The 14,379-nt window shown below is 44.2% G+C and overlaps 1 protein-coding gene across 1 annotated transcript; it reads right to left on the bottom strand.

Moving 5' to 3' along the window:
* Window positions 1-667: 667 nt before the first annotated feature.
* LOC135529514 (pleckstrin homology domain-containing family A member 8-like) lies at window positions 668-14,329 on the bottom strand. Its single transcript, XM_064958204.1, has 13 exons — window positions 14,118-14,329; window positions 13,742-13,858; window positions 12,991-13,146; window positions 11,010-11,122; window positions 10,639-10,797; window positions 9,398-9,429; window positions 8,698-8,834; window positions 7,666-7,978; window positions 6,042-6,127; window positions 5,493-5,551; window positions 4,499-4,700; window positions 4,301-4,362; window positions 668-2,720 (listed from the first exon to the last, which is right to left on the bottom strand). The coding sequence occupies exons 1-13, from the start codon at window positions 14,155-14,157 to the stop codon at window positions 2,523-2,525; spliced, it is 1,674 nt and encodes a 557-aa protein (XP_064814276.1). The 5' UTR covers window positions 14,158-14,329; the 3' UTR covers window positions 668-2,522.
* Window positions 14,330-14,379: the final 50 nt, after the last annotated feature.

Genomic DNA, 14,379 nt, shown 5'->3' with positions numbered 1-14,379 from the left:
CAATGAATAGCACTCCACTTGTGTCACACAGCATTCACCACAACATGGGTCTCTAGGATATATCAATGAGACCACCATCTATTTATCAGCCTCTGCCGCAACATTAATGGCCAGGCATTTATAAAGAGGCACTTGGATCGTGGGCTGGCAGGGGAGCAATATAGACGCCAGTATCAATTTAAATAAATGAATGTAAAAGTTTTGAATTATATTTGACCATTTCTCCAAATTAGAGCAATCAGTTGTTTGCACGTGTAGGTGATTGCCATGACTTGAATTTTACCTTCAGTTTTATCACCCCAAATTTCACGTGAACAAATTAATTACTCTCACAAATGAACATTTCCTCTCCAAATGAACATAGCCTTGTGGAAACCCTAACAAGGGTGTGTATCAATTTAATAACCTTGTTTGACAATTATTTCTCACTGATATGAAAGGTCCTTATGCTTCCCAAACCATGCTCTCAACACACTCAGTGTCAGGACTCTTTAAGAAAACCCCATGGAGAAGATGCCTTCATCCAATGCCTTCTGTAATGGAGAGACATAATCAAGGGCTAGGAAGAGGGGAACCCAAGTCTTAGAAGGATGGGATTTCACAGGGTTCTAATGGAAACTGAAATGCCCTGGGTAGAAATACCATCCAAATGACCAAAACGTAGCCATTCATGATTTCATCAAGTTTAATACATATGTAGAAATACCATCCAAATGACCAAAACGTAGCCATTCATGATTTCATCAAGTTTAATACATATGTAAAAATGCCATCTTATGTACATTCGTATAAAATGTGTTCTGAAATTGTGAGATACAAAAACATTAGAAATAGAAACACTAGAAATAATTCACAACAAGGAATCAGCCTATTGCACATCGGTCAGATACTCCTGCTTTGTCCAAATGGTTCAGTGCATCTATAACAAGACTGAATTCATGTCCAGAACTAAGAGGCCAAAGTTGGACTGCCTCTACGATGATCACCGTTGTATTATTCTTACCCCACATCAGTCACGGAGAGGAAAGTCAGCTAATAGAAGACAATAACAATCTATCCATCATGATTGTTAATACATTTTGAATCAAGGCCTTGCTATATATTCCACTTCAGTTGGCACCTCAGTCAAACCCTATACATTAAAACATAGACATTTCCATCCATATAGAACATGGTTTATTCCATAAGTTACTCATAAAGATGACATTTAAATGATCACGATAATGAGGAAAATAATAGTTCATGTTAATGTCACTTGGTAAACAATACATTTGTAGATGAGACAATGTGAGAGAATGAGAATGGTTCTGGAGGGAGGGAAGGAGGAGGCGGCTTCTGGAGGGAGGAGGGAGGCGGCTTCTGGAGGGAGGAGGGAGGCGGCTTCTGGAGGGAGGAGGGAGGCGGCTTCTGGAGGGAGGAGGGAGGCGGCTTCTGGAGGGAGGAGGGAGGCGGCTTCTGGAGGGAGGAGGGAGGAGGCTTCTGGAGGGAGGCGGCTTCTGGGGGGAGGCGGCTTCTGGAGGGAGGGGGGAGGCGGCTTCTGGAGGGAGGGGGGAGGCGGCTTCTGGAGGGAGGGGGGAGGTGGCTTCTGGAGGGAGGGAGGGAGGAGGTGGCTTCTGGAGGGAGGGAGGGAGGAGGTGGCTTCTGGAGGGAGGGAGGGAGGGAGGAGGTGGCTTCTGGAGGGAGGGGGAGGTGGCTTCTGGAGGGAGGGGGAGGTGGCGGCTTCTGGAGGGAGGGGGAGGTGGCTTCTGGAGGGAGGGGGAGGTGGCTTCTGGAGGGAGGGGGGAGGTGGGTTGGTGGTGGTACGCAGGTCATCCATGTAGATACAGTATATTGGTGTAGGAGTTCAGCAGGGATCAATACAAACACCGCTACATTATACTCTTCAGTGTTGTATGCAGTTCATTACATGTAGCCTATGTAGGCTGTCAAATAATGCTGTCAATAACAATATCAGCCTCAATTTAAAGTAAAAGTCCATATTTGTGCAATCTCAGCCACCAATGGTGCAGCTGTTCATAATGAAAGTCACAGGAGGGAAAAGAGCCGGAGTCTAAAGTACTGTACACTACATCAAGTACACCAGAGCCACCGCTCTGCTGCGGCGGCTCAGACCGGGCTCTCCTCTTCTACCTCCTCCACTTCCTCCTCCTCCTTCGTCAGTGTATCCCAGATGGTCTGAGTCTGAGGGCTCTCTTCCTCCTCTGGTAGTGTCCCTCCCAGGCCACCAGTTGGGATCTCGTCTCCTCCTCCCAGGCCACCAGTTGGGATCTCGTCGCCTCCTCCCAGGCCACCAGTTGGGATCTCGTCTCCTCCTCCCAGGCCACCAGTTGGGATCTCGTCGTCTCCTCCTCTCAGACCACCAGTTGGGATCTCGTCGCCTCCTCCTCTCAGACCACCAGTTGGGATCTCGTCGCCTCCTCCTCTCAGGCCACCAGTTGGGATCTCGTCTCCTCCTCCCAGGCCACCAGTTGGGATCTCGTCTCCTCCTCCCAGGCCACCAGTTGGGATCTCGTCTCCTCCTCTCAGACCACCTCATCTGACTCCAGGTTGTATTCTTCATACAAGGCATCCAGGATGGCCAGTTGTTTCTCCATGGCAGGCAGGTAGACCCCCAGGTCCCGGTGCATGCCTGTGTTGAATCCTTCTTTCAGTTCCTCCCCCTCTCTAGACACCAGAGCCGCCGCGAAGCTGCTGTATGATGGCGCTGCTCGGAGGGCCAGCTGGGAATGGAGAGACCAAGTGACACTAAGTTTCACACACCAAGGTTATTATAGGTTTGTACTTACACTACTGTTCAAAAGTTTGGGGTCACTTAGAAATGTCCTTGTTTTTGAAAGAAAAGCTCTTTTTTTGTCCATTAAAATAACATTGTTTATGTTGTAAATGACTATTGTAGCTGGAAACGGCAGATTTGTTTAATGGAATATCTACATAGGCCCATTATCAGCAACCATCACTCCTGTGTTCCAACGGCACGTTGTGTTAGCTAATCCAAGTTCATAATTTTAAAAAGGCTAATTGATCATTAGAAAACCCTTTAGCAATTATGTTAGCACAGCTGAAAACTGTTGTGCTGATTTAAAGAAGCAATAAAAAAAAACTGACCTACTTTAAACTAGTTGAGTATCCGGAGCATCAACATTTGTGGGTTCGATTACAGTCTCAAAATGGCCAGAAACAAATAACTTTCTTCTTAACTCATCAGTTTCTCTGCAATTTCTCGCATGAAATAGCGTTCATTTCTCAGAACAAGAATAGACTGAAGATCTCGTACAACGCTGTGGACGTCCTGGGCTGGTCTGGTTATACGTGGTCTGCGATTGAGGCCGGTTGGACGTATGGCCAAATTCTCTAAAATTATGTTGGAGGGGGCTTATGGTTGAGAATTTAAGATTAAATTCTCTGGCAAAAGCTCTGGTGGACATTCCTGCAGTCAGTATGCCAATTGCACGCTCCCTCAACTTTAGACATTTGTGGCACTGTGTTTGACAGAACTGCATATTTTAGTGGCCTTTTATTGTCCCCAGCACAAGGTGCCCTTGTGTAATGATCATCCTGTTTAATCAGCTTCTTGATATGCCACATCTGTCAGGTGGATGGATTGTCTTGGCAAGGGAGAAATTCTCACTATCAGGGATGTAAACAAATTTGGGCACAAAATTTCAGAGAAACAAGCTTTCGTGCCTATGAAACATTTCTGGAAACTTAACATTGTTGCATTTAAATTTTTGTTCAGTATAATATTATTTCAGTTTGTGTGTGATATAGGTTTTTTTAAACAATGGCAACGCTGCCATGTTGATCTGAGCCTTGCTGTTAGAGAACATTAGTGTCTGACTTTCAGCTGTCGCAAATGCACCTCCCCCCGACTCCAGTCCTTGACAGCTGGTTGTTTTAGAATTACCACTCAAACGCGCCCAATATCTGCAGTGCTGCTCCTCGTCTTGCGGAGTCTCCCTTTAAATTATAAAGTCAATCTTAATGTGATCCGCAAGATTCAGAAGCTTGAAAACCCCATTAGAAAAAAATCCTAAAACCCCATTTTTGAATGTTTTATTTTAGTTTGTTTTGGAGTCAAAGATAACAGTTTCAGGTTTTTTAATTATTTTATTTCCGTTTACTAAATAGTTTTTGTTCCTTGATTAGTTTGTTTCAGTTGACTATAATAGCCTTAGTGCACTCACGCACAGACACATGCCCGCCCGCCAAAGTGGGCCTGATCTTATGATGGGATACTTTTTCCAACTATAAACTGCTTGGTTAAAAAGGGCTTGAAGACTGATTATCAAGTATTACTCACAGCAAAGACCCCTCGCACAACCCATCCATGATACTGCCGCAGACTCCGTCCATAAGCGTTACCTGAGTGGACGAGGGAGGGGAGCGTGTTAGGAATAGAGGACATGACGGAATACACTATATGACATCAAACCAAAAGAGAACTGTCACCTAACCATTAACCGTGTGTGTGTACCACAGTGTTGCGATGCCAACTCACCCAGCGCTCCGGGGATATCCCTTTCCCCAGAGTTGACCAGGGACAGGAACTCCTTGAGGAACTTGAGTCCTCGTTTGAGCCACAGCAGGGCCTCGGTGGCTGAGTTGCGGACGCGGGCCACGCCGGTCTGCACCTCGTGGAGCACTATGGTCTGCAGAGTGGGGAAGCTGTCCGGGTCCGACGACAGCTTCTGGTGGATCTTCTACAGACAGCCACACAGAGACAGAAGAACTTGTCGTCATAAAGACCATGTCTGATGACCAAATGGCACCCTATTCCCTTTATAGTGCACTATATGTGCGCCCTGGTCAAAAGTAGTGCACTACATAGGGAATAGGGCACCGTTTGTTACGCAGACCAAGCAGTTCTTATAGGTTTCTAAATCTGGTTGGTCGCGTCGTGTTGCCACTTAGCAGGTTTACTTGTTCCATGACAACACTGGAAACCACAGCTTGTTATTTCTTGGTGGCGGTAGAGTAAAATAACTCTGTTAAAGCTCTGCTAGTGAAATGTTCCAGTGCTTTATACACAGCACTGCCTAATGACAATATATCACTTTCACCTTCCAGCACAGCAATTGTTAGAACAGTATTTGTTTAGAGTGTATTCTGCCCAACTGAAGAGCTCACAGGGCAGGTTAAGGACCCTATTCCCTCTGTAGTGCACTACTTCTGTAGTGCACTACTTCTGTAGTGCACTACTTCTGTACTGCGCTACCGTATATAGGGAATAGGGTGCCATTTGGGACAGAACCAGTGGGTGTAAAAGTCCATTTGGTCCCATTGTAACTGCATGGAGGGAGGAGAGTCCCTCTTGTGGTCATTTAGAGAACTGTTGATACCAGACAGGCTTATACAATATCTGCACCCAGAATGTTATGCTGATTTGAGCAGCTTTTAAAAAAAGTAGGCTTTAGTAAACTTAATCTAACTTTAATTTCCTGTAATGTAAAAATCTAACATTGTTCTAAACTCAAGACAGCCTTTCCTCTTACCTTGATGTTGCCTGTAAAATCCATTTTTACTGGACCAAATACTGTGGATCCTAGTTTGTCTGAGGAGAGAGAGTCCCAATGTCACTTCAATGCTGGATAATTTTGTTACACTATTGTTTGTCCTTGTGGGGCGGTTTCACGGACACATATTAAAGCTCGTCCAGGACTAAAACAGTCTGACAGAGAATCTCCATTAAATGCTTTTGAGTCAAGAATGTGTGTTAATCTGTGTCCGGGACCCCCCACCCGGGAACCCTTGTTGTATGACTTCAAGATGAATTACACACTCCAGACTCACATACACACACCCTCCCAGGAAACCCATCCACTTGATTAGTAAGAGAAAGAAATGCCTCCAGTCAACCAGAGAACACATCCAATAGGATGATCAATCAGATGCAGACGAGGAGAACAGTATGGACGTGTGAGAGGAGACTGAAGGAAGGAAACATGGACAGAGCATGCACCACCACCAGGTGGAAAAGAGTATGTACAACATGTTTCACAAAAGATGGAGGAAGAGACAGAGGAGTGAAGTGACCGTCCTACCTAATACAGGCACTATTGCATAGCATGAGTCCAAAAAGGCTTGTGTAGGAATACCACTGTCACCGTCCAGTCTTATATCACTAAATCTAAAGAGAAGTCAGAGAGATTCAAACAAGGGGAGATATTAGTGAGGTCCGGCATCGACAACCTTTATTTCATTCAATCAAACCAAAACAGAAAAGAAACAGATACAACCAAAGCCAAAGACAGCCTCCACACAAGACCATGCTGTCAGGCCATTGGGTGATTTGAGACTTGTTTTGAGTTCTTGTCTCTAACTTAAGATACACCTGTATAATAAATAGTTCTAATGTATCAAAAGCATATCAGCCATGTTCCCCAACCTCTACGGCGTTGTTCTAAGGATTTCGTTTTCACTACTTCTGTGTTGGATGTTTACTGCACTTAAACACGTTAATACTGCTTACATTGTCTCTCCCAGTCATTGGAATACTGTAATATCACAAGTGAACATCACGGTTATGATCATTCATATCACAGTTATGATCATTCAATTCACGGTTATGATCGTTAAAATCTTATCTTAATGCTGAATAACACTGTTAAAAAGGGGCTTTCAAATGTCATCAAAATGTAATGAAAAGAAAGAGGGAAATGATTACCCCCCCCAAAAAAGAAAAAAAAAAATCAGATGAGGGCATCTCTGTAATAGTCATGTGATCAACCGAGAACACACCAGTGGAAAACTTGTTATATGTTCAAATGGGTTTAAAAAGTCAACAAAAAACTTGACTGACTAGGTTAAAACAGAGCATTAACAGCAAGAGTTGGCAAGAGCACAAAGATCTGGGACCAGGCTAGTTCTCCCTTTTTGTTTTCGCACAGCCATGGATAAATGACCTTTGACCTTTCATACCCAAAGCATTAGCATTGGGCCTAAACAGTATATATCAGAGTATCACAATTTGCAGCATAATCTGAACACACTAAATACATTAATCTCAATAATAAATACCTCATTGTGGAATCAATATCATTACAGTACCTAGAATAATTATAGGAAATATGGTGATTAATCGATCAGTGTATTTGTTGGCCCTTGTTCTGTCTAGTTACTGCTTGTGAAATATTAGCATGGACCACAGTAGTAAAATACCTACACTCTGGGGTGAAGTTTTCCCCGAGTTACAGATCTATCATCAGCTTCCCCTCCCACAATCCTACAAGTGAAATCTAGTCAAGCCTAAATATCTTAGGTAGACTTTTCCTTCTTTTCTCCCCTGTACCAGGCTAATTGTGCATATTCTAACCAAAAACATGCTTAAGACAAGTCATTTCTCTTATTTCAAGATAATTAGCTAAATATTTTACCTTAATACAATGATGTCTATGCGTTCAATATGAAGGAAGATGGAGGTAGTTTCGTGAGCCAATGCTAACTAGCTTAGCGCAAAGAAAATGGCCTCTGCATCAGCTAGCATGCTAGCAGATACCCAAGACTTCCAGTTTTTGAGCTAACGCTACATCGCCAAAATCCCAAACTATCCTTTTAACCATTAGTGGGGGAAATGCAAAACTGACCACAGATCAGCATTCTAGGGTCAACTTCACCTTACACCGTAAGGTCTACAGTATGTGTCCCTCCTGCGGTGTGTCCCCATACCTGTGACTCATCGTACTGAAGAATGTGTCCACCTGCTCCGTCTCCTCCTCTTCTCCCTGTGGCTGGGCAGGCTGCTCCTCCTCCAGCTTGGCTTCCTCTTGGTCAGTGACAGCTTCCTGTTTCTCTTCTTCTTGGGCGTTGCTCATTTCCTGCTCCACCTCTTTGAATTCCTCCTCCTCCTCCTCCTCTTCCTGCTGTGCTGGTTGGTCGGTGTGTTCTGGGTCAGGGTTTGTGTGGGTGGTTTGGGTAGTGGCCTCCTCTTCCACTGCAGACTCCTCTGGGCCCTGGGGGTCCCCGTCGACTGGGCTATTTTCTGTATGGCACAGAGAGACACACATGTTCACACATGTTCTGTTCCAGTTGGCATGTATGAGCCATAGCAACTGGCATGTGAAACCCATTCAAGCAGAAATTGGCAATGCCATTTCAAGGAGAACTCTAAACCACTACCTTAAAGTATATAGGTGTTGTGCCATATTGTGGAAGAAGCACTTTGAGTTCCACATTTATCAAGTGCCAGTGATACGTCTAGCTTCGTACATTGGGGTCCGTTATTTTAATCAACGTTAAGATAAATATAATAAATCATCGTCTCCCATCTAGAAGACATTACATTGCAAACTTCAGCTGGTCCTCTTTCTACAGAACTCTAGAAGACATTACCAACTTCAGCTGGTCCTCTTTCTACAGGACTCTAGAAGACATTGCCAACTTCAGCTGGTCCTCTTTCTACAGGACTCTAGAAGACATTACCAACTTCAGCTGGTCCTCTTTCTACAGGACTCTAGAAGACATTACCAACTTCAGCTGGTCCTCTTTCTACAGGACTCTAGAAGACATTACCAACTTCAGCTGGTCCTCTTTCTACAGGACTCTAGAAGACATTACCAACTTCAGCTGGTCCTCTTTCTACAGGACTACTGCATGGTGAGCAGTAAAAAGTCTCATGCTTTGGAGGTGATTCTGGTTTACATACAGGTTGTGTGTGTATACATGTACATTTGAAAGGGCAAGTGTATTTAAATGAGAGACCTGTTGGGGGTGTTTGGGTGGTTCTCTCAGGGAGCGTGTCTGGTCCGTCTCGTTGGTCTGGTCCCTCTGCTCCAGAGTCAAGGCTCTGGTTGTCATTCGTTACAGATCCTCCTGAGATTTCTTTACACTCCCTGTGTCTGGAGAAAAAGACAATGAGCCCCCCACATCCCGGAGAACAAGACAATAAGCCCCCCACATATCCCAGAGAACAAGACAATAAGCCCCCCACATATCCCAGAGAACAAGACAATAAGCCCCCCACATATCCCAGAGAACAAGACAATAAGCCCCCCACATATCCCAGAGAACAAGACAATAAGCCCCCCACATATCCCAGAGAACAAGACAATAAGCCCCCACATATCCCAGAGAACAAGACAATAAGCCCCCCACATATCCCAGAGAACAAGACAACAAGCCCCCCACATATCCCAGAGAACAAGACAATAAGCCCCCACATCCCAGAGAACAAGACAATAAGCCCCCACATCCCAGAGAACAAGACAATAAGCCCCCAGATAAGCCATCCCAGAGATGACATATCTAATGCTGCTGTAGTTTCATGCAGTTAATGGACATGTAACAACTCATGGAAGATGGAGATAAGCCCCCACATCTGGAGAACAAGACAATGAGACCGTGAGAGAACAAGTCAGCTTCAAACCAAACTTCTCCCAGAAAAAGACAATAAGCCACCTACTTTTCCAGATTTGATTGATTGACAGGTTTGACCTGTGGAACAAAGAAAAAAATGGCACATTAGCCAAAGACAGAGAGTATGAAGACAAAAGTTTCGCTGGCTAAGCTCATGTGTGGAATCACGGTCGTCTTGCACCAAACTGAGGCCGTCAAATCAAAAGGTAGTCCTTCGATAGATAAGTTGTTTTTGACAAAAAAAAACATCCTTTTGTCAAAGACGTTGGAGTAATAACATGTTAAACTACTTAAGATATAGTGGCCTCCCGGGTGGCGCAGGGGTCTAAGTGCACTACATGTGCCACCAGAGTTCTTTTTCGAGCCATCCTTTGTCACAGCTGGCTGTACTTAAGATATAGTGGCCTCCCGGCCGCGTCGTCCAGGATACGGAGGGTTTGAGCCGGCACTGATATCCCTGTCTCATTGGCCGCACGGTGTTTCCTCCGACACATTGGTGCGGCTGGCTTACGGGTTGGATGCGCGCTGTGTTAAGAAGCAGTGCGACTTGGTTGGGTTGTGTTTCGGAGGACGCATGGCTTTCGACCTTCGTCTCTCCTGAGCCCGTAAGGGAGTTGTAGCGATGAGACAAGATAGTAACTAACAATTGGATACCATGAAATTGGGGCGAAAAGGGGGTCAAATAAAAAATATAAAAACTACTTAAGATATTGGCTCCGATCTAGGTTGAGCCTTTAGATTTTGTAAAAATTAACAACTAAAGAAACTTTTTTCCACTTCTCTCATACTTATAAAATGCGTTTACAAAATGTACTACCAAATATGGTGGTGAGAGGAAGCCACTACCAAATATGGTGGTGAGAGGAAGCCCAGTGGCCGGCAATGGGTGAAGATGGAACCAGATGGATTTTGGCCGACGTTCTGCTAATTTTCTCATCAATTAAACATTTGATCGCAATACAGTTCTGTTACCAAAACTAAAATATGTTACAAACAGAGTAGACTAAGTTTTGTAGACTTTACCATTTGCCAAAGTTTTAAAATTGTTGTTACTTAGGAGTGCAAATTCAAATTGAGTTGTAGCACATGCTCACTTCAGTGTAGGCGCAAATATGCAAAGGAATGCTAGAACGCGCCAATAGGATCTCGCTAGTTCGTGCTTGGCTCTGCCCACCTCCTTGCTTGTTCTGCCCAATATGACTAATTTGTTCTCATTTGAAACGACGGGCTGTGGTCTATCTTGGTTTAGTTATAAAAACACTTTGGCATCTATGTGTACGCCGGTACCTTCTGGGGTTTGATGGTTGCCACGGGAGGTGACCCGGGTGGGGTCTTTGTGGCCTGGTCTGAGCTGAAGGTGCGGTTGGCGATCAGCATGCACTCCTCCAACGTCTTGATGAAGGTGGTGCATGTAGATTTCACCATGGTGCCAGGGTTCTCCCCAGCCTGAAACAGACACACAGATATACACAACCATCAACTCCTAAGCAGATTGCTTATCCCTTGGTTGTGCTGTAAAAATGACTGGCCATTTGCATTGCAACATAATCCACTGGCGATTCAAACAGAGCATACATACTGAACTCGGTGAGAAAAGGTTTTCTGGTTGCACAGAGAGTAAATAGGCCATTGAAAACTCACTCTGCCCTCTGTCTTACCTCCTCAGTCTCCTCACGGTCCTTGATCTGGTTAACTTGCTGGAGGAGAAGGTCACAGTACAGCCTCAACTCTGACATCTTGGTCTTAAGAGCCTCTGTGTTCTCCTGGTGCTCTGAGGGAGAGAGAGAGACGCGATGTCGCTTCTTGAAAATATCCTTGGTTGTGTTATGTGAATAAAGATCATATTCTCTGCATACATTTCCCTCTCTATAATACACAATGTCCCAGTGTTCTGTTGGTGGCTCTCTATAATACACAATGTCCAGTGTTCTGTTGGTGGCTGTCTATAATACACAATGTCCAGTGTTCTGTTGGTGGCTGTCTATAATTGTCTCTTCTGTTGGTGGCTCTCTATAATACACAATGTCCAGTGTTCTGTTGGTGGCTGTCTATAATACACAATGTCCAGTGTTCTGTTGGTGGCTCTCTAGTGTTTCTGTTGGTGGCTCTGTCCAGTGTTCTGTTGGTGGCTCTCTATAATACACAATGTCCAGTGTTCTGTTGGTGGCTGTCTATAATACACAATGTCCAGTGTTCTGTTGGTGGCTCTCTATAATACACAATGTCCAGTGTTCTGTTGGTGGCTCTCTATAATACACAATGTCCAGTGTTCTGTTGGTGGCTGTCTATAATACACAATGTCCAGTGTTCTGTTGGTGGCTCTCTATAATACACAATGTCCAGTGTCTGTTGGTGGCTCTCTATAATACACAATGTCCAGTGTTCGTTGGTAGCTCTCTATAATACACAATGTCCAGTGTTCTGTTGGTGGCTGTCTATAATACACAATGTCCAGTGTTCTGTTGGTGGCTCTCTATAATACACAATGTCCAGTGTTCTGTTGGTGGCTGTCTATAATACTGTCCAGTGTTCTGGGTGGCTCTCTATAATACACAATGTCCATGTTCTGTTGGTGGCTCTCTATAATACACAATGTCCAGTGTTCTGTTGATGGCTGTATAATTGTCCAGTGTTCTGTTGATTAAACTTATATCTGTTGATAGTGACTTTCGGGGTGATGGTCACTAGACTGGATGCTGGTACATTAAACTCATATCTGTTGATAGTGATTGACAGACTGGCGGTACAAGGACTAAACACACGGATTATTATTGTGTTGTCTGAAACACTGTGATCCTGTAGAAGCTGACAGTCACTGCCTTTTGTTTTAACTTCATACAAGCCTTCTGGGCTGGTGTTTACAGAGCAGCTGTCTGCTGATTAGGATTTAGTCTCAGAAGGTCAGGTAGACATTTTCTCTGCTGCTGTGCTGGAGGCGTCTCCCTGTTATAACTTGTAATAAACAGGATTGGCTTTAACTGAGACTGCATTTCTCTTTTGTTCTCCTGGAAACTCATTTTACTGGTTACGTCCCAAATGACACCCTATTCCCTATTTAGTACACTACTTTTGACCAGGGTCAATAGGCAAGTCGTGCACTATATGGGAATAGATGCCATTTGGGATGCGGAGGTTCTCACGTACTTGCTGTAGATCATCAACTAGTCAGCAGCGGGACAATTTTTTTATTGAGCTGGAACATAATTAAAAATAATTTGTCGACTGAAAATTGGCCGCAAGAATCCCCAAAATATATTTGACAAAAACAATCATTTCAAACCTTGCTTACATTTATACGATCACGTCTCTATTATGTGGGAATACTTTGGAACAGATTTTACAGTCTCACGTCCAACAATTAAACACATTGTTTTGGGGGTTTTTTTGCTCAGAAAACTTGGGTGATTTTATTTGTCCCTCCCTCGAGCCACCAGTTGAGGAATATAAACACATTAATTTCATTAAGTCAGTTGGATAGCTTTTAACAGGTCAGCCATGTAGACCTACATGTCCATGGCAGGCACCAGGCTACAACAGGTAAAACTAAGCCAAACACCCACACAGCAGCATGAAATCGTGTTTCAGTCAAGCTATTGTGTTTTCAGACTTGTTTGGAGTAACCCAAAGCTATCACCTTACCTTTCTCTCTCTTGGTTCGGTTGTCTGTGAGGCAGGCCTTTGCAGATCCCAATGCGACCAGCCATTTCTGCCTCTCCGCTGCGTTGATGGCTCTGAGGTAGAAGTACTGTTCTCCAGGGATGGTCAGGTCAACCCGTGTGAAGTCAGAGGAGTGGACTAGTAGGGAGAGATGGTGGAAGAGAGAGAAAGACAAAGTGGGTAAACCCCAGTTAACAGCAGACTCAAGGGTGTAGGACAGTGGTTCCCAACCTTTTTTGGTTTCTGTACCACCAACTGAATTTAGCTCTGCCTGGAGTACCCCTGAAGTACCCCTCATGTGCCATTTACCAGTAGGCCGATGGTCCTTGTACCCCTGAAGTACCCCTCATGTGCCATTTACCAGTAGGCCCATGGGCTCATGAGTCTTCTCAAGTACACCTGTGGATAGACTTGGGAACCACTGGGGTAGGAGACATTTTGGCAATCATATGTGGTTGTTATGTTGTCTATAGTTTGTCTGCCTTTGTATATTCCACTTAATTTGTACACAAGAGTGCACTATATGTTGGGTCATGGGTCACATGTATGTATATAGGCACACAGGTAAGCAGGAAGTGGGTTTTTGGGGACAAAAACAATATAGACTAAGCTTCAGATTGACTCTTCAGTAGGGTGTAGCCTATCTAGTTCAAAGGACCGCAACAGTTAGCATGCCGTCATAATACAGGCCACTGTGTCTTTACCAAGCCAATAATAGCTACCAAGTACCAACCTTGTATTTCACACACTGAGATTTTGATGCTTCCCTTGCATCCTTTCCAGGAATCTTCTTGCGAGTCATAGTAGGACAAAGTCCCTCCTTCCAGTACAAACCAGCGAGGCTGCCAACCTGGAATAAAGGATGTTGATAACTATGACCACTGTGAAAAACAACATTCACTATTCATTGTAACCTGTAGTTGCTAGCTATCTAGCTAACAGAGCAAGACATATGACTCAGTGCCATCCAATGACAATTAGCTAACTAGCTAGATCATGTTGTTTTTCTGGCTGATTACCTGTCCAGCTAGTTGTTAGCTAGCTAGCTAACAATCTGATTCAAAGCTGACTTATTCAGAAGCTCAGTTCGCTGCTTAGTTTCTTCTTACCACTTATGTAATTTGTCCACTTGAATAGGATTCCCTCCATTCTTCATCTGTTTCTAAGGTTCATTACTTGTTTATTAGAACAAGACGCCGGCCACAGCTGATCCTGGAGACTCAATTTCATTCCCAAGTAAGATTTTCGGAAATAAAGGACCCGTTTCATTTGGATACGACAGAAAAGTACGTAAATCATACATGAATTGGGTTCCATGTGATCGCGTGAGATCCCGCCCAGTTCTATGACGTCAAAGGATTTGCGTTTTAG

The sequence above is a fragment of the Oncorhynchus masou genome, unplaced genomic scaffold (genome assembly GCF_036934945.1).
Source record: "Oncorhynchus masou masou isolate Uvic2021 unplaced genomic scaffold, UVic_Omas_1.1 unplaced_scaffold_1173, whole genome shotgun sequence".
Taxonomy (NCBI): domain Eukaryota; kingdom Metazoa; phylum Chordata; class Actinopteri; order Salmoniformes; family Salmonidae; genus Oncorhynchus; species Oncorhynchus masou.
Note: the sequence above shows the minus strand (reverse complement) of the source record. Positions and strands in the feature narration are given on the sequence as shown.